General features: G+C 52.7%; 3 protein-coding genes across 4 annotated transcripts in view; 1 reads left to right on the forward strand and 2 right to left on the reverse strand.

Moving 5' to 3' along the window:
* CPNE5 (copine 5) overlaps positions 1-3,754 on the forward strand; it is a 102,521-nt gene extending 98,767 nt beyond the window's left edge. For both annotated transcript variants that reach the window (XM_055571564.1, XM_055571565.1), the window contains 3 exons: positions 291-348; positions 761-834; positions 2,068-3,754. In XM_055571564.1, coding sequence (XP_055427539.1) covers positions 291-348; positions 761-834; positions 2,068-2,286 — 351 coding nt within the window. In that variant the 3' untranslated portion in view covers positions 2,287-3,754. The remainder of the gene's footprint in view (positions 1-290; positions 349-760; positions 835-2,067) is intronic.
* Positions 3,755-6,909: 3,155 nt separating this feature from the next.
* On the reverse strand, positions 6,910-7,938 carry LOC129647236 (galanin receptor type 3-like). The gene has a single exon (XM_055574418.1). The coding sequence runs from the start codon at positions 7,936-7,938 to the stop codon at positions 6,910-6,912; it is 1,029 nt and encodes a 342-aa protein (XP_055430393.1).
* A 5,276-nt stretch (positions 7,939-13,214) lies between these two features.
* Positions 13,215-25,742, reverse strand: part of RAB44 (RAB44, member RAS oncogene family) — a 38,390-nt gene continuing 25,862 nt past the window's right edge. Inside the window, exons 9-14 of the mRNA XM_055571571.1 lie at positions 23,957-25,419; positions 20,321-20,402; positions 18,883-18,997; positions 17,688-17,789; positions 15,462-15,538; positions 13,215-13,818 (exon numbers count right to left, since the gene is read on the reverse strand). Of these exons, the coding sequence (XP_055427546.1) occupies positions 13,728-13,818; positions 15,462-15,538; positions 17,688-17,789; positions 18,883-18,997; positions 20,321-20,402; positions 23,957-25,419 (1,930 nt within the window). The 3' untranslated portion in view covers positions 13,215-13,727. The remainder of the gene's footprint in view (positions 13,819-15,461; positions 15,539-17,687; positions 17,790-18,882; positions 18,998-20,320; positions 20,403-23,956; positions 25,420-25,742) is intronic.

The following is a 25,742-nucleotide window of genomic DNA, read 5'->3' on the forward strand; positions in this document are numbered from 1 at the left end:
AGCAGACCTGTGACCCGCTTCCCCTCTGCCTCCCTCCTTCTCGATTCCTGCTTCCTCTCTGGCGTCCCCACCTCCCTTCCCTTTGGTCTGTGCCCTCTTTCCCGCCTCCTTCTTTTTCTGTGTTTCTCTGTGTGTGTGTCTCTTCTCCAATTCTTCCCTGACCGCCTTCCTTTCTTCTGTTGGCCCACCCCTTCCCTTCCCTACCCACAATCTCCCCTTCCTTTTAACTGGCCCCTCGGCTGGGCCCACCTCCCTCCACCTTCCGTGTCATCTCCCACGTTGCCTCCCAGGCTGCCAAACTCCCCATGTCCATCATCATCATCGGCGTGGGCCAGGCAGAGTTCGACGGTGAGTCCCCACCACCCCCCGACATGTTTCCCCAGAGGCTTCAGGCCCTTGGGAGTGACCCCTCCCAAAAGAGCAAGGACTCACACCCCGGTCTGTGTGAGACTGTCTGGGTGAGCAGGCAGGGTGTGAGAGTGCGTTTGTTTGCACAGGGAGGGGTGTGTCAAGGTGCGTACCCCACGCCCACACCCAAGGCTGTGGGGAGGAGGCCCCAAGTCACTCCTCCAGCCTCCACCCTGGGAGCCTGTGCGGGGTGGGGGCGGGGAGGGCTGCCCGGGACTGGCTCCTCCTGTCTCCTGGCTTCAGCTTTCTCATCTCTGACACGGGGCCTGGGCCGGCGGCCTCTGTCCTGCCAGGCTCAGGTGCCCTCCTGTTAGCTCCCCCACCCCTTGTCTTTACCCCCTCCCCCCAACAGCCATGGTGGAGCTAGATGGCGATGATGTGCGGATCTCCTCCCGGGGAAAGCTGGCCGAGCGCGACATTGTCCAGGTGAAGCCCAGACCTTGGCTTTCCCCACAGAAAATACAAGAGCCCCCTTAGCCAGGCTGACCTCACTCCCCCTTCTGGGGGCTTCTCTGGAAAGGGGCCCTGGAGGGAGGCATTGGTAGTCCTAGAATGGCTTGGCCATCATAGAAGGAGATAGGTGTCAGTTGTGGGGCTGGACACCCCCCCAACATGTCTGAGACTCACCCCTAGCCTGGTGTTACCCCAGCTGGAACGCTCACACCCAGCCCTCCCTGAGCCTGCAGCGTCTCCTGTAGAACACAGAGGCCTAGTTTCTCACACCTTCTGTTGCTTTCTGCCGGGCTGCCTTCCGAAGTGAGATGGCAAACCCTGTGGAGGTGGAGGCGGTGTCTAAAGGGCTGCTGCAGCCCTCTTCAAGAATGAGTGTTGCCTGGTTCACTGAATCAGTTCCAGCCTCTCCGCGGAGAATGGCAAATGTAACAGCAGACAGGTCTTTGTCCTCGGGGAATCCCTGTCCAGTCAAGCCTCAGAATGCGCCTCAGTAAGCACACACCCCTCTGTGACTGTGCTGCAGACTGAGTGCCTGGTGCTTAGGAGATTCAGAATAAAATAAAAACCCCGACAGTCTCCATACTGCCTCCTCCCCCATTAAAAAAATTCAAATGGAGGAGGGATCATTCCAGATGTGGAGACCAAAGCTGGGGGGCTAGCAACTGAAGAAGGGCAGTCTGGGAGGTGCGTGCAAAGGCCTGGAGGCAGAAGTGAGCCTGAGGCACGGGAGTGGGGGTGGGGGGGCATGGGGGAGGCAGACACCTCCTGGGAGGAAGCCATAGGAGTGGAACTGTAGGTGTTGGGCCAGAAAGGGAACCCAAAGAGACAGAAGGGACTCTGCTGAAGAGGTGGGAGGAGACCTGCAGGGTCCATTTCCCAGAAACCAGGGATTCCCTTCAGCATTTCCTGAGTGTCTGCTAAGTTCTGATAAGTGCCTCTGCTTGGTGCAGATACTTAATCAGAGATTAAGGAATCTTGTTCAGTGGTGTATCCTGGCATGAACAGTGTTCAATAAGTTATTTTTTGAGTGAAAGAATAAGGACTATGATACAGCCCTTTAGAGAATCACTATGCCGAGGAAGGCTTGGGTCAAGCCAGGCAGAAGCTGGGCAGGAGTGGGACAGGAGCCCAGGCCTGGAGATTTGGGGGTGGGGGCTGGTGTCCAGAGGGAGACCTGGCCTCACCCTGCCTCCCCCTGCTGGACAGTTCGTGCCCTTCAGGGACTACGTGGACCGCACTGGCAACCACGTGCTGAGCATGGCGCGCCTGGCCCGTGACGTGCTGGCCGAGATCCCCGACCAGCTGGTGTCCTACATGAAGGCACAGGGCATCCGCCCGCGCTCCCCGCCCACGGCCACGGCTCGCTCTCCCCCACAGTCTCCAGCCCGCACACCCCCAGCTTCCCCGCTGCACACGCACATCTGAGCGTGTGGTCTGCTCAGATGGCTGGGGCTTAGGCCAGTAGAAAGGTAGGCGGGGTGCCCAGACCCTGCTGCGGTCCACCCTGCCCAGCCTATGGAACACGTGTGCCTGGGAGGCTGGTTGGGCGGGGCTTCTGGAGACTCCTCCCACACTGCCCCACACCCCGAAGTCTGGAGGTACAGGTGATGGAGTTGGGGATCTTGGCCCCTCCTTCTCTTCTTTCACCGACGCCTGGTTCTGGACCAGCCAGGAAGATGTTAATCAGGACCATCGGGGTTTCCCCTTAGCCCACCGGGGCAATCTTCGTCTGCTCCTTTATCACCCTGAGCCTGGGCTGAGCCTCCCACCACCAGGTCCCCTGCTCCTGTAGTGTCTACTCCTGTACCAGCCCCCTGACCCCCACCTCAGTGTCTATCCTGTCCCTCTTTCCAATGAACCCCATGAGGCTGCTGGGTTTTGAGGAATGCCCAAACACGTGACCCCCTCCCTGGGACCCTTGCATGCAGTGGGAGTACTACAGACCCATGAAGGAGACGTGGTGGTAGTGGATGGAGGCCGCATGGTGGACGAGGAATGCGAGCTTATCAGGCACGGAGTCCTTTCTGGTGCCTCTCCAGCCCAGTATGATGCTGGTTCTAGACAGAAATCCACAGGCCTCTCCTGGTCTGGGCCCAAAGAGACCTTTGCAGTTGGCTCCTGGCCTCAGACACCCCTTCTTTCCCCAGAGGCTGCCCAGGGTCCTTGGGGTGCAATCCTTTACAGCCCACCTGGAGGCTTGGGCAAAAAGCAGCCCTGCTCCAGCACTCTGACACTGCCCCTCTATCCCATGGGGATGGGGGATCCCTGGGTTCAACCCTGCCTCCAGCCTCTGCTGACTGCAGGAAGCCAGGCAAGGCCTTTCTACCTTCTGGATCTCAGTTTCCACATCTGTAAGGCAAGAGGGTTGACCAGATGGCCCTGGGTTTACCTTTGGCTCTGATAGTCTTAGAGTTCACAGTCATCCTGTGTCCAGCTTCCCCCATCCCACTCCTCACTAGTGCTGCCCTTTAAGGCCGTCTTGGCTGTAGGGTCACCCTGTTCCATCCCATCACCCCATATCCACCCTAGTCCCTCTGCCTTGGGCTCCTGGCCTCTGAGCCAGAGCCCTTGCCCCTGTTGTGGGAAAGGTGAGAAAGATGATCTCATGCCTGGGCCCCCACCCCAGCTGCCCAGCCTTTACCCACCTGGGGAACAGGTCATGCATGCCAGTCCCTCCTGCTGCATGGGGCTCCTCTGCCCACTGAATCTCCCATGCCTGGTGGAGACCAGGCCACACCGCGTCTGTTGCAGACACTGCGTCCCTCCCCATCATGCATGACGGTGGCGTTTCTATGCTGTCTGGTCCTGTGCCCGTCTCTGAGACAGTCTCTGTGTGGAATTTGCCTTAAACTGAAGTAAATTGGATTCTTTTACTAAAGTTCTTTGTTTTCCTTTATCCTTTGAAAAATAGCACAGATGTTGCTGTGTGAGCGTCCAGGTGCTCCTCGCTCTCTTCTTTCCCCTCTTTTATTCAACAAAAATGTGCTGAACAGCTATGTGCCGGGGTCCGTGCTAGGCACTGCGGATGCAGCAGTAAACGAAACATGGGGGCCCCGTCTCCGTGTTGAGCTTACAGCAGGCACGCGACAGGACAGGGGAAACACAGCAAGCGCATAAACGAATAGGTAAATAACGATTTCCAGTGGTGGTAAGTGTCACAAAGGAGAATAAGAGGATAGAGAGGGACAGGGTGACATTTTAAATGAGGTGGTTGGGGAGGGGGCCTCTCCGAGGAGATGACAGTTAGATGAACCCTAAGCAAAGGAGAGAGAGAGGCATACTGGTCTCTGAGGCAAGAGGGCTTCAAGGAGCAGGAGCAGCACATAGAAGGCCCTGGGGTGTGTTTGAAGGACAGCAGGAAGCCAGTGGGTTGAACCTGCATTAAGGAGGGAAGAGGAGGCATTTCCTTGGTGCTCCAGTGGTTAAGACTCCACACTTCCATCGCAGGGGGCACAGGTTCAATCTCTGGTCAGGGAACCAAGATCCTGCATTCCACAGGGGGCAGCCAAAAGCAGCAAGGAGGGGACAGTGCAGGAGATGGGCTTGGGGGTGGAGAATCTGGAATGTGCAGGGCCTTGTGGGTCACAGTAAGGTCTTCAGTGTTACTCTGAGTCAATCAGGGAGCCACTAAGGAGGTGAGAGAGGTGAGCAACAGGATCAGATTATTCTGTGAGTGACTTCATTGCATTTGCTCACTCATCTCTCAGCAAGTGTTGAGTGAGCATTAGTGCCAGGCCCTGCTCAGGTTTGGAGACCCTGCTCACACACAGTCGCACCCTTCACAGGCCTCTAACCCCTGCTCTGGAGAAATAAGCAATAAATACTACCACCCTAGGGTATCAAGATGGAACCAGGGGGAAGGGCCAGAATCCGTGGGTACCAAAGGGGGACTCTTGGGACAGCCTAGACCACTGGTCCCCAACCTTTTGGGCACCAGGGACTGGTTTCCTGGAAGACAGTTTTTCCATAGGGCTGTGGAGATGGTTTCAGGATAATTCAAGCGCATTACATTCATTATGCCACCGCTGATCTGACGGGAAGCCAAGCTCAAGGGGTAATGTGAGCGATAGGGCGTGGCTGTAAATACAGATGAAGCTTTGTTTGCTCACCCACTGCTAACCTCCAGCTCTGCAGCCCTGTTCCTAACAGGCCACGGATCAGTACCAGTCTGTGGCCCGGGGGTTAGGGACCCCCGGCCTAGACAACGCACAGATCATGTGTCCAGGATGAGTTGCCGCACCTGTGTGACAGGGCCATCTCTCCTCCCTTGCAGGAGGACTGTCATAGGGCCAGAATAACATGCAGCTGTGCACATATGAAGCGTGTGACATGCACAGGACCTGCTGCGCTCAGTGTGCAATAAACACCACCTTCCTCCTCATCACTGTTCACATATGAAGCCTCCTGTGGCCACACATGGCCTCCTGTGGCCATGAGGGCCCAGGATCACAGGGAAAAGGGATCTCTCCTTTCTCTGGGAGAGTTTGCTCTTGGATTAGCCCTCCAGGCGGCCATTCCCAACCTGCACATCACAAGACACTGGTACTAATTACACCAAAGTTTGGGACGTGCTTGCTTCTGACGATTTTATAGTAAATTAGAGCTGATTCACCACTATCCTTATAATTAGATGCCCCTCTGACTTGCATTCCGATGCGCTTTGAGTGGGAACCGGGTTGGGTCACGGCTAGAGAAGAAGGAAGTTCCCATAACCAGTGGCCTGATTTCCCTCACCTTGGGCACCCATGGGAAAGGGTTGGGAGGAGAAGACCGCCGCCTGGCAGGGGAATTGAGGCTCAGAGCCGCTGCCCCAGGGCGCCAAGAGCGTCTTCACTGTGCTATAGACAGTAGCTTCTCTCCTGGGTTCTTTTCCAACAATGTGTTCCACGGAACACTGGTTCCCTGGCAGGGGTTTTGGGAAGCTGCTGGCTCCAAGCCCCTCTTAGAGAGTCCCAGGGGCTGTCAGGGTGTTTGAGGCTCTGATTAGTCTTATGGCAAAGAGACTATATTTCTTGAGCTTTTTGACCATGGTGTGTGTGCGTGTGTATGTGTGTGTGTGCGTGTGTGTGTGTGTGTGTGTGTGTGTGTGTGTGTGTATTTAGCTGTAACACCATCATCAAGCAGAACATGCTGTCTTGGGAATTTCAGTAGAGACACATCTCCCTGGTTCCCAGGCCAACACAAAAGCCTGAGGCTTTCCCCCAGGAGGCCTGAAGGAGGGCATGGAGTTGGGGAACTTCTCAGAGGGGATGGAGTGGCAGAGGTGAAGCCATTTGGTTCTGGAGAGAAGGAAGAGGCCCCAAAAGGCGTCCCTCATCAGGAAGAGAAACCACAGAGAAGAAAAGAGGGTGTTCAGGAATTCACAGACCCATGGCTCCACTTTGACTTTACTTCATGGGGTTCTTATATTGTGCTGAGAAGTGTGTGTGTGGCAGAGCTGGGGGAGGGCAGGCAGAGAAGGGAGAGGAGATTGAAGGGCCCCCCTCCCCAGACTACGAGCCCCTATTCAGTCTGCCCATTCAATCTCCAGGCCTTCAGGATTGAGGACCCCAGGTTATCAGCCCTCAGATCATTCTGCTACTCACTTCTCAGCCTTTAGAAGTCCCTTTCCCACTCTCATTTCAAATGCCCCTGAATTAACAAAAATGAGATTATACTAATAATAGTAATGACCAATACTCATTTACTAAGCACCAGGCATTCTTTTAAGCACTGTATATTCGGGAAGTTTATCTTCATAACAACCTGTGAAAAGGGTACTATCAGAATTCTACTTTCCAGACGAGAAAACTGAGGCATAGAGAGGTTAAGGGACTTTTCAGGTTATACACCTAGAAAGCCCTGGAGCCCATAGGTATCCATCTGAGCCCCAAGGTAAAACAGGTGCCATGATCTAGTTGCTATTTAACTGCTGCATCACCTTTGCTGGGCTGCCTCCCATCTCTGGATCTTCGTCTCCCCACTGGTAAATTGAAGGGGATGGGATCTAATGTTGCTAGGGGTCTTCCCATCTCTATTGAATTTCAGCCTTCCCATCAGCCTAACCTCTCAGACCCCCACCAGGCCCCAGGGGCTTCCCGGGGCCCCATCACGTCCAGGCTGGACACTCTCCATCACCACACCAGCTCCGCCAGCAGCCCTGGGATGCCTGGCTGCCAGCGGCCTGCGAAAGAGGTCCCCGAGCCTGGCCCGGAAGGGGCGAGAGAGGTAGAAGCAGAGGAGGGGGCTGACAGCGCAATTGGAGTAGGCCAGGAGAGTGCAGAGGCTGGAGGCCATGTGAGCCATGGGCGTGGCAGGCAGGTCACCCACAGCCGCCACGTAGCCCAGCACGGAGCAGGGCCCCCACATCAGCACGAAGACCACCAGCACCACGAGGATGAGCCCGGTGTTCTCCCGGTGCTCCCGGGCGCTCTCCCCCACGGGGCCCCGGGGCTGCGTCCACAGGAGCCAGCCCACGTGGCCGAAAGAGCAGCCCAGCCCCAGCACGCAAGGCAGGAAGGCCAGGGCTCCCAGGAGCGTGAAGTAGAAGGAGGTCTGAGCAGGGTTCAGAAGCAAGAGGCAGGCCCGGGCCCCCTCCTCCACGACCGCTCGCTGGAACAGCCAGGTGGGCAGCGAGGCCGTGAGGCCCAGGGCCCACATGGCCCCACAGAGCAGCCGGCGGACACCCGGGCCGGATGGGAGGGCCAGGTCAGGCCGGGCCACGGCCACGTGGCGCAGGAGCGCCGTGGCCACCATGCTGTAGAAGGTGCAGAACATGGTGGCGCTGTTGACGGCCTGGCTGGTGGTGCAGACGGTGGGGCCCAGCCACCAGTCCTGCTGCAGGAAGCTCAGCAGGAGCACCGGCACCACACAGGCCAGGAAGAGCAGGTCGGACAGCGTGATGTTCACCATGAGGCTGTTGGTCAAGGAGAGGAGCGGGCAGGGGGCACCCGGGCCCCGGCCCACCACCAGCAGCATCAGCCCATTGGCCAGCAACCCCACCAGCAGGATGAGGCCACAGACCCCCACAAAGACGAGTCGGAGCGGTCGCTCGGCTGTGGCCGTGAGCCCAGCGCTGGACGTGGTGTTGGCCTCCATTCTGCTGCTCCAGACACACGAGGACATTACAGAAGCCAGCCCGCAGGCCGCCTTCCTCTTTCCCTGCCGAGCTCCCTCCTTTCACAGACCCCTGCACACGGTGGGTGCCCCGGGCCTACCCCAGCCCCTCCAGACCTCTCAGCAACCTGGTGGGATGGGCTCTGTCAGTGCCCCGTCAGAGCCCTGGGTTCAAATCCTGACTCTGCTACTTGGGAGTGCCGCTCGTGTGGCTTGCGCTGCTCAGCCTCATCTATAAGGAATCGAGGAAATAAAGGAAGTAAAACAGGTGTCAACAGTAAATGTCCCTCAAGGACGAGATGGAGGTGATTTTCACTTTCTTCATAACTGCTGTATTTCTAAAATTTTGCAGGGAGTACAAATTGAATCTGATAAATATTTATATATTAGTATATATGTTTATTATAGTATATATATCTGTATTTATATATTATATATGATATTACTATAATATTATATATTATATATAATATAGTATACTATATATAATATTGTAATATTGTATATTACTATATATTATATATTGCTGTATATTATATATTACTATATATCATAATATATAGTAATACTATATATATTACTAGCATGTATATGACACTAGTATATATATATAGTATACACACTACATATATGTAGTATACTAAGTATATATATATAGAAAGTATTATATATACTAAGTATATATACTAAGTATTGGAGAAGGCAATGGCACCCCCCTCCAATACTCTTGCCTGGAAAAATCCCCTGGACGGAGGAGCCTGGTAGGCTGCAGTCCATGGGGTCGCGAAGAGTCGGACACGACTGAGCAACTTCACTTTCACTTTTCACTTTCATGCATTGGAGAAGGAAATGGCACCAACTCCAGTGCCTGGAGAATCCCAGGGACGGGGGAGCCTGGTGGGCTGCTGTCTATGGGGTTGCACAGAGTCGGACACGACTGAAGCGACTTAGCAGTAGCAGACTTAGTATATATAGATATACTTAGTGTACTACATATATGTAGAAGTATATTACATATATGTAGTGTGTATACTATATATATATATACTAGTGTCATATACATACAAGTATACTGTACTTAGTATACTTATGTAGTATATATATGTAGTGTAGTCTACATATTTAGGATAGCATATATATTATATATTTAGCATAGTATATATATTTATTTAGTATATAAATATATATATGCACTATACATGTTTTTAAACAAAACCTCACGCTGCCTGTGAAATGAGCAAGTTTTAATTTGAAGTTCAAGTGGAAAAACGAATATGCAAGGGCTTTGAGAAAGGAATAAAGCCCCAACAAGTGCTTCCCAAGCATGTTTGCACATTGGGATCAGCTGAAGAGTTTAAAAAAAAATAACACTAATACTGGGACTTCCTGGGTGGTCAGTGGTTAAGACTCTGCGCTTCCACTTCAGGGGGCACGGGCTCAAATCTCTGGTCAGGGAATTTAAGATACCTCATGTCACTTGGTGCAGCCAAAAAAATATTAATTCATGGGTCACACTCCAAAGACCCGATCTGACTGGTTTGGGTTTGGCAGTTTTGAAAGACCAGCTTGGAAACCACTGCCTTCAGTGCCCATGCTGAGCTGCTTACTGGCAGGGTAGGGGAACTGCTGCACTGCGCCCAGCCCATCACCTCTGCTGAGGATGTGGGGAGTCCCAGCGTGAGAGCGCACAGGCTGAGAGACGGGGTCAAGTCATCCCAGAGCTGGCTCAGGGGCTGATGCCTTCGTCTTGCATGTCACAGACAGGCCAGGACCCCAGAGCTTTAGTGAAAGGCAGCTTACCCCTTAACTCAGAAACTAAATAAATATTTCCTGAGCATTTACCCAGAACCAGGTACTAGGCAAACAAGCAGCAAAAAAGACAGTTCAGTGGGATCCTGATTCTTGTTTACATCCCCTTGTCTCCTGAGCAGGGAGCGGGGGTTGGAAAGCCCCTCTACAGCTGGCTCAGAGCCAGGGGTCCCCTGAGTCCCTCCTGCAGAGGCTTTGCTTGTTCTCAGGGTGCCATGGCAGCCACTTGCCTGAGAAGAGACAGTAGGTGGGGAGGTCTCTGTAGATTCTGCTGCCGACACCCCAGGTCTCAGACTCTGGTTCCAGGGACTGCAGGGGAAGGAGAAACTGAGGGACCCCCTAACACCCTAACTGCCCGGATGAATGCCACTCTCCAGTTCTTTGTCATCGCTTTTTTGTTTCTTCCGTCTGGCCCAGACTTGCCTGCTGATGATGCGAAACATGATTGGAGAGGAGGGGAGGGAAAGGGCGAAGGGATGGGGAAAAGAAAAGGCTCAAAGGACCTTGCTGCTGCCCTATCTGTAGTCTATGCTAAGTCGCTTCAGTCGTGTCCGACTCTAACTCTGCCCGTAGACGGCAGCCCACCAGGCTCCCCCATCCCTGGGATTCTCCAGGCAAGAACACTGGAGTGGGTTGCCATGTCCTTCTCCAATGCATGAAAGTGAAAAGTGAAAGTGAAGTTGCTCAGTCGTGTCCGACTCTTCGCGACCCCATGGACTGCAGCCTACCAGGCTCCTCCGTCCATGGGATTTTCCAGGCAAGAGTACTGGAGTGGGTTGCCATTGCCTTCTCTGATCTGTAGTCTATAGAAAGGTCTATAACTTCAGGGTTAAGCTTATAGTCACTAGAGCCTGAGTTTAAAGCCTCCCTCAACCACTTGCTTAGATGCGTGTGTGAGCGAGCTTGTTGCTTCATTCGTGTCCAACTCTCTACGACCCTATGGACTGTAGCCTGCCAGGCTCCTCTGTCCATGGGGATTCTCCAGGCAAGGGTACTAAAGTGGGTTGCCATGCCCTCCTCCAGGGCATCTTCCCGACCCAGAGATCGGACCTACGTCTCCTGCATTGCAGACGGATTCTTTTTTTATCACTGAGCCACTGGGGAATCCATCTACAATCTACTCGATCTTCTCTGTGTAACTTTCCTTATCTGTAAAATGGGGATTAATAACAGGCCCCATCTCGTGAGGCTGATGTGAGGATTAAATGAGGTAATACGAGTTACGTGCTCAGAACAGTGCCTAGCGTAGCAAGTGCTTGGTAAATGATGGCTAGTGTTCTGATCCTGCCCACTATCAGTTCCAAAAAATCTCTTTTCTGCCACCCCTGCCCAGACTCCATTTTATCCTCCTGCCCTCCCCTTCTCACTCCAAACCCTGAGACCCATCAACGTAGTCCCACCCTCTGTTTCTTCATCAGCTTCAAGCTAAGTTGTGACCAGAGCCCCCTAGACGGACATGCCCTGAGAACTCACCCCTTGCCTGGAAGTTCACTCTGAGGTCTATCCTGAGTCCCTCCTGCTGCCTCCTCACCTGCCTGTGCTGCTCGGAAGTTCCTGGGCTCTGCTTGGTGACGTGGGGCCCTTTGACACCAGGGCAGACTGGTGACTCCTCCACCTCTGTGCTCTGCCGTGAAGCTGGATCCAGTCTGCGAAAGCTAAGAGAAGGTTCTGGGCAGGGGTGCCGTTCCTTCTAGCACCCCACCTCCAAGGAGCTAGCTGCCCGGGGCGGGGACAGAGCTGAGATGGGAGGGGCGGGCAGAGGGGCACTGCTGTACCAGATTCCCCCAAAGGACAGGGGCGCTATCCGCTCTACCACTCCCCCAGGAATCACACCCTGCCGACCTGCCTCATTAACTCGCTGACCGGTAGGACAGAGATGCTGATGACTGCCAGATCCCCAGACCCCAGAGAGAGGGCCATGAGCCACAGCAGGACTTGGCCCCCACTCTCAGCCAGGGCTCGGCATCACTTACGCCGGCCCACCTCTTCCTGTCTCTGAATGTCTCTGGCTGTCTTTCTCTGAGCACACTAGGGCCTAAAACCTGCTCAGAACAGGAGGAGGGCTGTGGGCTCCCAGGACCCAGGGAGGGGGAAGACACAGGGGCTGAGAAAGAATCATTGAGGCAGACTGCTAAGAGAAGCAGCTGATCACAGGGATTGTTCTGCACTAGAGATGGGACCCACTAAAGGAATCTAATGTAACCTTTGCTGCCTTCTGATACAGGAATCTTCTCCACCTCACCTCTTTGCCAAGTGTTCCCTGGCTTCTGCTTGTTTGCCTCTGGTGACAGAGAGCTCAGTCGTGTAGAACTGAGCAGAGGGATAAGGACCAAGAACAGAGGCTTTTTTATATATATATAATTAATTTTTACTCGAGTGCAGTTGCTTGACAGTGTTGCGTTAGTTTCTACTTCACAGCACAATGAATCAGCCACACGTAATCCTATGTCCCCTCCCTTCTGGACTTCCTTCCTATTCAGGTCACTGCCGTGCATTAGGTAGACTTCCCTGTGCGGTACAGTATGCTTTCATTGGTTATCTATTTTATATGTGGTATCAATAGTGTATATGGGTGTCAGTCCCAGTCTCTCAATTCCTCCCACCACCACCCTTCCCCCTTGGTATCCATACATTTGTTCTCTACATCGGTGTCTCTATTTCTGCTGTCTCTTTCCGCTGTCTCTTGCCCTCCTCTTTCTCCTTCAGTCTCTCTCTCTGAACCTCTGTCTCTGGAACTGAATTTGCTTGTCTGTCTACAAAACTGAGGTTTCCTCTGATTCAGAGGAGGAAGTCACCAATATCCGAATGATTAAGAAGAACCAGATTCAGCAACGTGCCCACTCTGGACCACAGTACCTGGTAAGCATTTCTGTGGTTAATGGTAAGATGTGACAGTCCACATTTACAGCAAACACTGATGACAGGAGATAGCATAACACCCGAGGCCATCTAAGGCTTTCAAAGCAAGCTCCCCAAGGGCACTGAAATCCCCGGCCCCGGGTTATAACGTACAGCCACCTTTCAGGAGGCGAATGTTGTGTAATTCTGGGAACTCTCGCAAAAACTCCAAAGAGGAGCCTCTGAATAATCTGAATCCAGTTTCCTGCTGCTCCCAGGCTCCCCCAGCCACACCCCAGCTGCACTTTGAGTGTATCCAGAAATTGACAAGTGTATCCTCAAGGCCGAGGTTGGCATCAGAGGCACCATGGCATGGAGCAGGGGGTGAGGTCCCCAAATTTGAGCCCTTAGACGCAGATCTTGGGAAAAGAGAGTGGGGTTGGGGCTCAGTGAGATGAGGGGAATGGAACATACCAGGGGCCATCAGCTCTTCCCCAGGAATCAGATTCTGCTTGAAAGAAACCCTCTGTTTGCAAACCAACACATTGAGAATGACAAGGTTCACCAGCTTTGCCAGGCATGGAACAGTGGGACTGCTTTAATAAACAGAGTACTTTGCAATTAACAGGCCATTTCAATTAGGAATCAGCACCGAAGCAAGCTCTTTGAAAAGTTTCCCTCCCGCCCCTCAAGATTTATTCTTATTTCTGACTACAGAAGGAATACCCAGTCATCGTAGAAGATCTGTAAATACAAATACATGTAAAAAGGAAAACACCCCCACACCTTTACCCTATAATTTTATCACTTAGAGATGTTTTGCCAATACTGTGGTGTATTTTCCTTAAGTCCTTTTTCTGGACTTTTCCTTTCTTTAAAGAGTTTTAACTGGCCCCCCATCCCCACCCCACCAACCTTATTACTCAGAAAAGTCCCTCTCTGGGAGTGTAAAGGCCAACATTGGTGCAGCCTCTGCCCTGGGGTCTGAGTCCTGACCCAAGGACGGTTTTCCAGAACTTCTGAGCTAGTCATCTCTGTCACTGCTGTGTCCAGGCGGGTGGGACAGGAGCCAAGGCACAGGAAACCCAGGGAGGTGGCCAGCCCACCCCGGCCAGGCCAGCGCCTCAGGAGCAGCAGCCAGCTCTCTTTGGAGGCTTCTCGGGGGCCACCTCCACCAGCGAGCCCTTCAGGCGCTCTTCTTGCATCTTGAGGGACCTGCGTGAAGATGCCCGGGCATCAGTCCTCTTTCTCACCTGCCAGAGGCAGCAGGGAGGGACCCAAGGGTGCAGCTGGGGGCTGGACCCCCTGAACTTCTGCTCTGCCCCTGCCCTGCGTTCCACATGGCATGAAACACCTTTCTGTCTCTTCCCTAGCATTCTCTGCAGCCTACTGCGTGCCAGGGGCAAGGGACTCTGATTATGACCGTGACGCCAGCAGGTCACGTCTTGTGTAGTGTGGGAGACCGAGACGGGAAGGGGCCACCAGGACCCAGGAATGGGGCGGCACAAAGAGGGACTTCACACCAGATCCTGGAAGGATTTAGGGTGCAAGGAAGCAGTGTGGGAGCCGAGACGGAGCACTGGACAAGGGTCCGCTTGCAGAAAAGAGGGAAGGCTGAGTTCTAGGCAAAGGGCAAAGGCTTAGTGTCAGGAGAGAGCTGGGGGATCGGTGAATTAAAGCCTCTTCGTTCATTCTTTAATTCACAGTGTATTTCCTGTGTGCCTGGCGTTGTCCTAAATCACAGAGCCTAAGGACTGAACAGCCAGAAAGAAGCCCTGGAGGCAGTGAGGATTCAGGGCTCTGCCAGCCAGGAAGCCAAAGTAGGGCTTTTATTCTAAAGCAGAAGGAAGTCAGTGAGCGGTTTCCTGTCCCAGGGATCAGACGGGATCAGGTTTGCAGTTCAGCAAGCTCACTCTGAAAGTTGCTTTGTCAGAGAAGGGACCTAGAGATCGTGTCACCCAAGACCCCTCCCACCTCTCTCATTTCATTCATTAATTGAACACCGACATGCGCCAGGCTTCAGAGGGAGGAAGTGGTAGTCACTCAGTCATGTCCGACTTTTTGCGACCCCGTGGGCTACAGGCCACCACGTTCTTCTGCCCGTGAAGTTCTCCAGGCAAGAATACTGGAGTGGGTTGCCATTTCCTTCTCCAGGGGATCTTTCTGACCCAGGGACTGAACGGGGAGGAGATGAACCAAAAAGACTTGGCCCTGCTAGATCTCCAGCCTGGTGGGGAAGGCAGTCAGCGTCAGGAAAACGGACAAACTCTGAAACGACAGTTTGCCAAGAAAGGCTTTGTGGGACTTCCCTGGCAGTCCAGTGGTTAGGACTCCGAGCTCTCACTCTGAAGGCCCGGGTTTGATCCCTGGTCGGGGAACTAAGATCCCTCAAGTTGCTCTTTGCTGCTGGGAAAAAAAAAGAAGAAGAAGAAGGGTTTTGAGGGACACAGAGAACGAGATTCAGAATAGTGGTGGGAGCAGGTGTGGTCAGGGAGGGTTCCTCTGAGTGGCTTAAGCTCATGACTGAGGGGGCCAGGTGGGGGGCAGGGAGATGGCACTGGAGCCTATCCGGGCCTTTGGGAGGCATCTGAATTTTATTCTAAATGCAGTGGAAGTCACTGGAAGCTTGGGAGGGCACGGAGGCTCAGAGAGGGGACGGAGACTTCCAGGAGGTGGGGCCGCTGACAGGACTGGTGGACCTGGAGTCGGGAGACTCCTCACAGGGCTCTCACTCCTTCCCCAGGCTTCTGAGCCCTGTGCTTTCTCAGGTGCTTCCTCAGATGGGCCTCCCCTCCCGCAGGAGTCAGCTAAAGGCTGTCCAGGAGGTTCTGGGCGGGGAGGGGTAGGGCAGCACTCACCGGGCCAGGTGCACCACGGGCTCCAGGATGTTGTGACCCAGCGCAGCGCTGCACTCTCCAAAGGAGACCCCCAGCTCCTGCAGCCAGATAGATGGGGGTACAGGTGCCGTGGAGGAGACCCCCGAGAGTCCAGGTGGCAGCCCCCACCACCGAAGACCCGACCATCAGACAGAGTCCCATCCAGTACATCCCCAAGCCAACCCCAAGGGGCAAGGCAGCCTGTCTCTGTCTCCCCGTCTCCATGGTCCCCAGCCTTGCCCCTCTGCCCACTGTCTCTCCATTTTGGCTGGCCAAGGTGTCAAAGACGCCACCCAGAAACACCCCACAGCCTTCAGAGTAATGGTGGGAAGCCCGTATTCCAATTAGGAGAAATGTCCTTGGGGATATTTTTAAGTTGTCTGTGTTTGCTCAGTCGTGTCTGACTCTTTGTGACCCCATGGACTGCAGCCCATCAGACTCCTTTGTCCATGGAATTTTCCAGGCAAGAATACTGGAACGGGATGCCATTTCCTACTCCAGGGGATCTTCCTGACCCAGAGATGGAAGCTGTGTCTCTTGCGCCTCCTGCATTGCACATGGATTTACCACTGTGCCACCTGAGAAGCTCTTTAAAGTCATTTGTTGTTTGTGTGTATATATATATATATATATATATATATATATATATATATATATTATGTTTTCAATTTCAGAAGTATTGAATTGGGGGAAATATTGGGAAATATAGCATAAAAATTTGTAAGTACAGGGCTTCCCTGCCGGCTCAGTGATAACGAATCTGCCTACTAAGGCAGGAGACACAGGTTCCATCCCAGATCTGGGAAGATCCCACATGCCACGCAACTAAGCCTGTGTGCCGCAACTATACAGGTTGTGCTCTAGAGTCCAGGAGCCACAGTTTCTGAGCTCAGGCTCCCTAGAGCACATGGTCTGCAACAAGACAAACCACTGCAGTGAGAAGCCAGCCCACCGCAACTGGAGAGTAGCCCCACTTGCCGCAACTGGAGAAAGCCTGCTCAGCAATGAGGACCCAGCACAGCCAAATATAAATAAATAAGTAAATAAATTTTTTTAGTGAAAAATGTAAGTGCAAATTATAAGCCACTTTTGTTAGTGTTTGAATATATGTTGAGTTGACCAAAGCCTCTTTAGAAAAGAATGGAATGAACTTTTTGGCCAATCCAATATTTCCATTCTCTTTTATATGACCCTTTATTATTGGGGGTGTGGAGTGTGGGCTAAATATCATTATACTGTTAGGTTAAACTGTATGAAATTGCTGCTCTGATAGATGCCAAACAGTCAAATATCAGCAATCTCATATGATTCAACCTAACCTGTCCCCAGAGACATGGCTATTTTTCTGACTTAACATTATATTATAAGCATTTCCTCCACAACCTTAAATATTTTTCAGAACAGGATTCTTAATGGCAAATGCTACCTTTTTGCATGAAGCTCCACAAATTAACCACCAAATGTTGCCAAGTGTTCTCATAAAGAACATTCTCATACAAACACGTTCAATTATACACAGGATCTATTACGTTCTTCTCTTAGGAACTATTATTTCTGACTCTTTCCTTAGGATAAATTGCTAGAGGAGTTCCTGTCAAAGGCGGTGAGCTATGACTTTTAAGAGGAAAAAATTCCCACCAACCAGAAGCCACAGTGATGACCTCATGGTTAGGAGAAATGAGAGAAGAAATGGGAAGGAAATACGATATGGAAATGTCAAGAGGGGTGGTGTCAGAGGTAGGGTGGGGAGTGAGACTTTTTTCCATCTTAATTATTCTCCAGATTTTCTGGAACGTAGTTCAACTCTACTCAAAAATAAATTGTATCCATGCTCCCCTGTCTGGTGGTGGGGCTTTGATGCAATCTTTCCAGGGAAGAATTTGGGTCTTAAGATAGAATAAATTAGAAGGAATGTTAAGTTAATTAGAGACCAGAGATAAAATGAAGATTTGACTGGGAATTTTAAGTGAAGCCTGAAAAGCTTTTTACTCTGAAGGTACTTTTTATGTAGGTCAGGACACTGTGGGGATTTGCTAATGCAACAGTAAGGTTCAATGTCCTGCTCTCTGTTGCCGTCTCATGTCCGGGTCTTGGGCCCGGGTGGGTGGAAGGCTGTTAGTCTCTGATGAGCAGGGGCAGGAGCCCAGGTTCTCTGTGGCCCGGCCCAGGGTGACCTATTCACTACCCGCCAGATGTCCAGCTGCTCACCTGGGCCAGTTGCTGCCCAGCCTCAGTGGACACTTGCCGATACTCCTCACAGTCCGTCTTGTTTCCCAAGAGAAGGATGACCACGTCATCAGATTCTGCATCCTGCACACAGAACATGTTCCCTCAGCCACACGTGTCGGGCACCTGCTGTGAGCCAGGCCCTGGGTGGATCTGACCCTGCCCTCCAGGAAAAGCTGACCCTGTGCCTCTCCCCACCCTACACACACAGCCCACTTTCTATATCACACCCACTCCATGCTCTTCCCACCTCTGATGCATTCCCTTCCATCTGCAGCAAACCTACCCCTCCTCTCAGCCTGCAAACATGTCACCCACTCTCCAAGGCCAACCTCAAAGTCACCTCCCCTCAGAAGCCTTCCTGGATTGCTCCTGCCCAGGCCTGTCGTTTCCTGCCTGTGCTGAACAGCCTAGCGTTAGATTACACGGGCTGCCTTGACTCATCTCCTAACTGTTTTATGGATGATAATAATAATAGCTTCTGTTAATGGAGAGTTCACTATATACCAGGTACTGTGCTGAAAGCAGTTATAAACGTTAATCCTCACAACTCCTCTGTGAGAAAAGTTGGGCAATTGAATTCAGAGAGTTTAAGTCACTTGTCCGAGGTTACAGAGTTGGGATGGGGTAGTTGGGATTCAAACCCAGGTCTCATCAGAACCCAGTTTCCCTCAACTATTACTTTATTCTCCTTCCTTGGCATCTCTTCAACTAGACCAGAAACTTCTAGAGAGAAGACAACATGTCTTTCTTCATATCCCTCTTCTGTGCTAGTACGTGCTCTAGAATTTCAGGATATGAATTTCATTCTTACGTATATCAAATACATATGTGGGGGAAAGGACTAGACATATATGGACAAAGGAGTGATCATCTAGAGTGGCACTAGACTTGCATTATCCCCAGGTGTTAAGAATACATCACAGAGCTTTGGTGCATAGTAGAGAAATGGTCACAGGAAGGAAACAGGAAGCAGTTTGTTTTGGAGACCGTGCTATGTGGTTGTGGCTTCTTTGTACTACTACGCTCCCAGCCCAACCAGCCACATGCCCTCAGCAGATTGTCACCCACATGTCCGTTGTGTCCTTTGTAATCCTGGGACAAAGAAAGGAGTGGGAAAGACACAAGTTCCCTCTTGACTGCACACTGGGCCCAGCCCCAGCAGCCAGCAGCTCACCCGGAGACAGTCCAGCCAGTAGCGCACGTGGACAAAGCTCTCCTGGGAGGTGACGTCGTACATGAGCACCACGCCGTCAGCCTTGCGGAGCAGCTGCCGGGTCACGCTGTGGTACCTGCCCAGACAGTCCGCGCCAGTGATGCCAGGCACCCTGACCCCAGGCTCCGGCCTCTCTAGGCCTCAGCTGCTACATAGGCTTCTAACTGCTTCCCAGAGAGGGTGTGCGTGTATTTTCCTTCTTCCGGTGTGCTTATTGTTGAATAGGTTAACAGTCCTCATGGCTCAGATTTCAAAAGGTACCAAAGGGCATCTAATGAAAAGTCTCTCTCAGGCAACTCTACCTTCATCCTGCAGCTACCCAGCCCTCCTCCCCAGAGGCAACCAGAGTTACCCATTATTCAAATAGTCTCCCAGGGATATTTCATGCATATACAAAAATGCATATATATACTCATACACACACACACACACACACACACACACCCATACACACACTGTTTAAGCAAAAACAATGTAAAACACTGTACTCACTAATATTCAATACTCTGTTCTTTGTTTTCTCCAGATAATAAAATGTCTTAGAGATATTTCCCTATTGGTACATAAAGGGTGACTTTCCTGGTGGCTCAGATGGTAAAGAACCTGCCTGCAAGGCCAAAGATCCAGGTTCAATCCCTGGATTGGGAAGATCCTCTGGAGGAGGGAATGGCTACCCACTCCATTATTCTTGCCTGGAGAATTCCATGGACAGAGGAGCCCCGAGGGCTACAGTCCTTGGGGTCACAAAGATACATAAAGAGGATCCTCCATCTTTTCTCCGGCTTCATTATATTCTATTGTGTGAAGAGACTCTAATTTATTTAACTGGCCCACTACTGATGGTGCTGAGGAGGCATCCAGTGTTTCATAATATAAACACTATTGCTGTGAACAATCTTGGGCCTTTGGATAATATAGTATGAATTTATCAGTAGAATGGATTTCTAGAAGTAGAACTTCTGGGTCATAGATGATGTCCCTTTTCAGCTTTTGATCGCTACTGCTTAGCTAGAAAGTCGAAAGCTAATATTTTCAGAAGGATAGCTGAGAGGACTTCCCTGGAGGACCAGTGGCTGGGAGTCCAAGCCTCCACTTCACGGGGGCATAGGTTCAATCTCTGGTTGGGGAACTAAGATCTCACAAGCCACAAGGTGTGGCCAAAAAAAAAAAAAAGTGATTGAGTAGCTGTGCCCTGAGGGCCGTGTTGGGCTGAGGGGGCCTCTGGGTGCGCTCTCCTGTCTCCTGCCCTGGGCCTGGGCTCATCTCTCCATCCCCCACCTCCTGAATCCTCAGCGGGTACAAGCTGCATTTGCACTTGGTAGGAGTCGGGTCGGGTCGGGGCTGGGCTCCACTGCTCTGCAGTCCAGGCTCGGCCACTAATGTCGACAGCATCCATTACCTCTCCTGGCCAGCTGTGTCCCAGAGCTGCAGTGCAAAGCGCTTGTTGTCCACCAGCAGGTTTTTGACTCGAAAATCCACTCCTAGGACACACAGATGAGAGTCAAGCCTACTTTCAAGTTACCATCCAGGACTTGGAGCTGACGCCTGCCTGAATATACACCTGCTCCCAGTACCAGCCATGAGGGGTGGGAACTTTTGGCAGCCGGGCTTCCCTTCTGCTCTTCAAACCCCATCCGCACTTGAGGGTCCCCATCCTCCGAGAAGAGCATCCTGTTTTGCCTACCCAGCTCCCACTGCACTCCCACCCTGACAGCTGGCTGACACGAGGCACCCTTTGTTTTCACCTCTATGAAAATACCTGTCTTCTCAACTACATGGCAATGTTTAGTCCTCAGGCTACTCAGGAAAATCAGTTTCGTTCATTTATTTTTTAATAATACTTCTTGTTTCATTCCTAATTATTGCATGCATCTTTATTCTCTACCCAGACAGCAGGGCAGACAGGCAACCTGGGTGGGTGAAGGGAGTGCCGGCTTCAAGGAGGACCGGTTGGGCTCTGAGCTGTCCACCTTCTGCTGCTCTACTGCCTGTGTGAGTCACTTCACCCCTCTGAGCCTTCCTTTCTCATCTGCAAGGTGGCGATTTAAAAAGACCCATGTCACTGGGTGATTGGGAGGATTGAATAACTTACGTTCAAGGTCTGGTCCAATGTCTAGGGGCTGCTTGGGAAGTGGTCATTTTTATTATCTACTATGAATTCTCATCTTTCTGAACCTCCACCTCCTAAAAATTTCACAGACCAATCCTTCCCTGGGTCATGGTTCCAGACCCCTCTTATCCCTGGAAATGTGGACGTACTAGTGAAATCCCCGGGAGGCTTGGAATCTTTGGGGAGCAACTTCCTGCCAACCCCCAGTTCCCAGGGATGGGGGTGAGTGGGATGGGGGTGACGGAGAGGGGCTGTTTTGTCCCTGCTGAGCCCACCATGGGGCGCCAACCAGCTCAGGAAAGAGGCAACTCCTCACATGATCCCTGAGCCAGTAGAGACCTTCCTCAAGGTGACACATGGTGACCCCCACAAGCTCTTACTTCTGCCCCTGGTGGTGACAAGCCACAGACGCCCCCATCTGTGCTCCCCAGAGGAGACTGGGGGAAGTGGCAGCCAGGAAGTCCTGACCTCAGCAGAAGTCTATCTGCAGCATCCATTTCTCTTTACTGCCCCCTTTCCTGAAGGTCTAAGGAAGCCCAGGGTTTGCAGAAACTTCTGCGGTTACCCAGTCCCACCCGCTGTGATGATATCCAGTCTCTGCGTAAACATCCGCAGCATGGTCTATAGAGCAACCCTCATGATTATTCTTTGCATTTAGTAACTTCCATTACTCCCACCTTCCTCCTCCCTGCCCATCGCCCACCCTCAGTCTAGCCACGTATCCCCACATGTTACAACTTAAACCACATAAACTGTCAGAACTATAATGTCTTCTGCTTCCCAAGAAATCTGCTGTTTTACATAAACAACCCCAGGGAGCGGGCAGCACTGAGCGTATAAAAGCATAGAGCCTCTAGGGTGAGGGCCTGTGCTTTGAAGGCAGATGGCCCCAGGTATGAACTTTGGTGCCCAGATAGGGCCCAAAAGTTCACCAGGACTTCAGTTCTGTTTTCCTCATGTGTAAAATGGGGATAGCTGCAGAGAAACCTCACAAAAATGCGCAGTCAGCTATAATTCAATTGGCTCTGGCTCTGGTCCTCCACCAGCCCTGTTCTCCAAGGCAGACAGGCGAGAAAGCGGGGTGGGAACAGAGGAGGGTGATGCTGAGTGGGGAGATTACAACTGAGGAAGCTGGAATCATCCCCAGTGACAGGTAAGCCCAATGGATGATGATCACTGGGGGCACCAAACCACAGCTAAGTGTGGGACAGATTGGATATCAGGGCTTCCCTGCTGGCTCAGCTGGTAAAAAATCGGCCTGCAATGTGGGAGACCTGGGTTTGATCCCAGGGTTGGGAAAATCACTTGGAGAAGGGAACGGCTACCCACTCCAGTATTCTGGCTTGGAGAATTCCAGGGACTGTATAGTTCATGGGGTCGCAAAGAATTGGACACAACTGAGCCACTTTCACACACACACACTCCTCCCGGCTGACTAGCAGTGCATGCAGGCTTGCCTTGTCTTTTTACAATCATGCAACTTGTATTTTCTCTATTGAATTTCATGGAAACTTCTTACCACATGACAATGGGAGAGGCTCATAGGCATGAGGGGGCCCTGGCACAGAATAAGGCAAGTGCCTGGTGCATTGCCCGTGGTCAGTAACCAGCAGCCTGGGTCAGCAGTCCTCACACTTTTTGAGACCAATGACCGGTTTCATGGAAGACAATGTTTCCATGGACTAGGGTGGTGGTGGCGGGTGGTGGTTTGGGGGTGATTCAAGTACATTGCATCTATTGTACCCTTTATTTCCACTGTTATTACATCAACTCCACCTTAGATCATCAGACATTAGATCCTGGAGGTTGGGGACCCCTGGCTTGCGTGATTAATGATGGTGGCCTTGCAGACCCTGTGACCCTGTTCAACATCAGAACAGACCTCCTGTGGGTCCCCTGTTCCTGAAAACACTGCATTTTTAACTGGCTCCCCAGGTGAGGCTTCTCAGGCAGAGAAAAGTTCGAGAAGCTGTCCTGGGTGAGGGGGTAAGGGAGTCTCCTAGGTAAAGTTTGAGAACTTTACCCACTGGTCTACCACTGGGGCCCAGTTAGCATGTACCTAGACAGACACAAAGACGCAGATCCCTCCATTTTTACCCCAAGCCGAACATTCCCACGAGCTTTTTTCTATGGCTTTACATGAGTGACCACATATCCCAATGTTAGGGAGAGGAGGCTTTGCGCTTTAGGACATTTCATTTGCAAAAGCCACTGGATTGGACATTATCAAAAGTACTTATAATAATAACAACCATAAAAATAACTAATACTAACTGAGCACTTAATACGTACCAGATAGTATTCTAAGACCTTGATATGTATTAACTGATCTAATTCTTACAGCCCCTTTCAGAGGTCAGCACTTCGGTTGCCCCCATTATGCTCAGAGGGCTTGAATAATTTGCTCCAAGTTCATATCATTAGTAAGTGGCAGAACTGGATTCTGAACTCAGGCACCGGTGTTCCTAACTTACCCCACTCTACAAATACATTCTGTGTAAAATATTCAACTTGCCCAACGTAGCTTCCTGCCAGAGCCTGGCTGGCTGGCCGGCCTAGGGCTGGTCTTGGGCAAATTCAAGCAGCGGGGTCCCTGAGGTGGCCTGCCCAGGGGCCATGTGGGTGGAGACCGCCTTGTTTTCACCATCGGCTGGTGCTGCCACCTAAATTGTAGGTGCTTTGTTAACGTGGCATGTTATTAGCTAATCAGATCAATGCAGAGAAAGCAAAATACCTATAATTAGAGATGATTAGTAAAATAGCCAGGTTACGCGGGTATAAAATAACATCTAACGCAGGGCCTGTGGCGAGGGCAGAACCTACAGCTTGCTCGGGGATGGTTTGCTCTGGGCCTGCTCCAGCTCGCCAGCCCGGTCCCCCAGCTCTCCCCTCCCTCCCCTGCCATCCTCTGCAAGTGGCTCTTACCCACAGTCGCTGTCAGCCCAGTGGCGAAGCTGTTCTGGTGCAGCAGGTGCAGGAAGGAGGTTTTGCCCACGTTCGAGTCTCCCAGGAAGATGACGTGGAAGGCGTAATCAGGGTCGGCCAAAGGTTCATTGGCCGCGCGGTCCCTGGGGAATGGGGTCAGCCCCGGACCTCCAGAGTCCATTCTTGAATCTTCAGGCCTGTTCTCTGCCCTTGGCTCCCTGGACTTAGAGGGGGCTTGTTCTCCTTCTGCGTGGGCAGTTGTAGGCCGGGACCTGGGTTGGGCTTCCAGCTCAGCCCTGGTGGGAAGGGTTTGTGTGGGCTCTGGGGGCCCTGCTCCATCCCCAGGCTGAGCCCCCATGGGGGGAAAGCCCTCTGATGGTTTCCTGGGAGCCGAGGCTTCTGCTTCAACCTCAGCCTGCGCTCTGTCAGGTGGGCGGGGCATGGGCTGGGGATCGAGCTGGGGGAGTTCTGAGTGCTCGGGTTTCAGGCCACGAGCCTCGACGGTGAGCTCTGACCTGAACTTCCACCCTCCCTGGTCCACTGCTTTCCTTTCCTCAGCCCTGGGCTCCTCTTCCAGGCTCTGGGGGAGGAGAGCTGACAGCCCAGGGACCCAGCCATGAGCCTCCTGCAGCTCCCGTGAACAGCCCTCTTGTGCATCTGGGCTCCACTTGCCCAACTCTGATCCATGCATGGGAGCCGGACCCTCAGGCACCAGGCCCTGGGAGGGCTCATCCAGCCCCACCAGGAGGGCTCCAGCTCCTGAGGACCCCAGCCTTGGCTCAGAGCCAGCAGAATGGGGGTCCCGATGGAGGGCCTCTCTCTGCCGGGGCGGCTTGGGTGGGACCGGCCCAGGGCCAGGGCCCTCGTCATCCGGGTATGAGGTCTGGAGCTGTGTGCTGGGCCCAGCTGAGGCCTGAGGAGGGGGCGAGGTCACTTGAGGAGGGGGCCCATCCTCCAAAGGAACAAGCACCTTGAGGGCAGCTGCCACCAGGCTCCCTGGCTCCCCAGCTGAAACCCCTGGGAGACCCCAGGGGAAGTGGACCCCGGGGCCAAGCCCTGACTCTTCCTTAGCTTCCGGGCTGGGGGGCTCTCCGGTCTGCTCTGGGGGGCTCATGTCCGGCCCATCTGGGTTTGCTCCTTTCTCTTCCTCGGCCCCAGAAGGTGCCCCAGGGGGGCTCCTTGGAGAGCCCCCTGTATCTGAAGAGGGCTCCTGAGCAAACAGAAGAGCATGTGGCTCTGAGATGGAGATCTGCCTGACCACTCGGGGCGTCGGGGGGCCTGAGGAGGCTTTCGGGGTTGGGGGCGGGCTCCAGGAGAGCTGCAGGGCATGGAGGGGGGTGCTGCCGATGCCGCTGAGGAGCTGGTCCCAGTCATCGTTGTCCCCAAACAGTCCAGGCAGGGGAGCCTCCTCGGAGGAGGCTGCCTGAGCATCTGGAGCCTTCTCCTCACCTGTTCCGGGGACACTAGGAAGGGTGCAGGAAGCTAGGGTCAGGGAGGGGCAGGTAGCTATCACACCCATCCTGTCTGCATCCTTCAGCAGCAGGTGCACACCTCACAGCTGGCCCTCCCTTAGGTCTTCCCTTCCACAGGACTTCTCACCCGGCACTCACTCCCCACCCCTCTCCTCATCCAATCCTGCTCATCCTTCAAGGCCCATGTGGAGCCTCACCTCCTCCAGGAAGCCTTCCCACTATTCCAGCCCATCCCACTCTGCCAAGGATCCAGGACTGCGCTAGCCTCTGTGTGTGTGTGTGTGTGTGTGTGTGTGTGTGTGTGTGTGTGTGTG

The sequence above is a fragment of the Bubalus kerabau genome, chromosome 3 (genome assembly GCF_029407905.1).
Source record: "Bubalus kerabau isolate K-KA32 ecotype Philippines breed swamp buffalo chromosome 3, PCC_UOA_SB_1v2, whole genome shotgun sequence".
NCBI classification, from domain to species: Eukaryota; Metazoa; Chordata; class Mammalia; order Artiodactyla; family Bovidae; genus Bubalus; species Bubalus kerabau.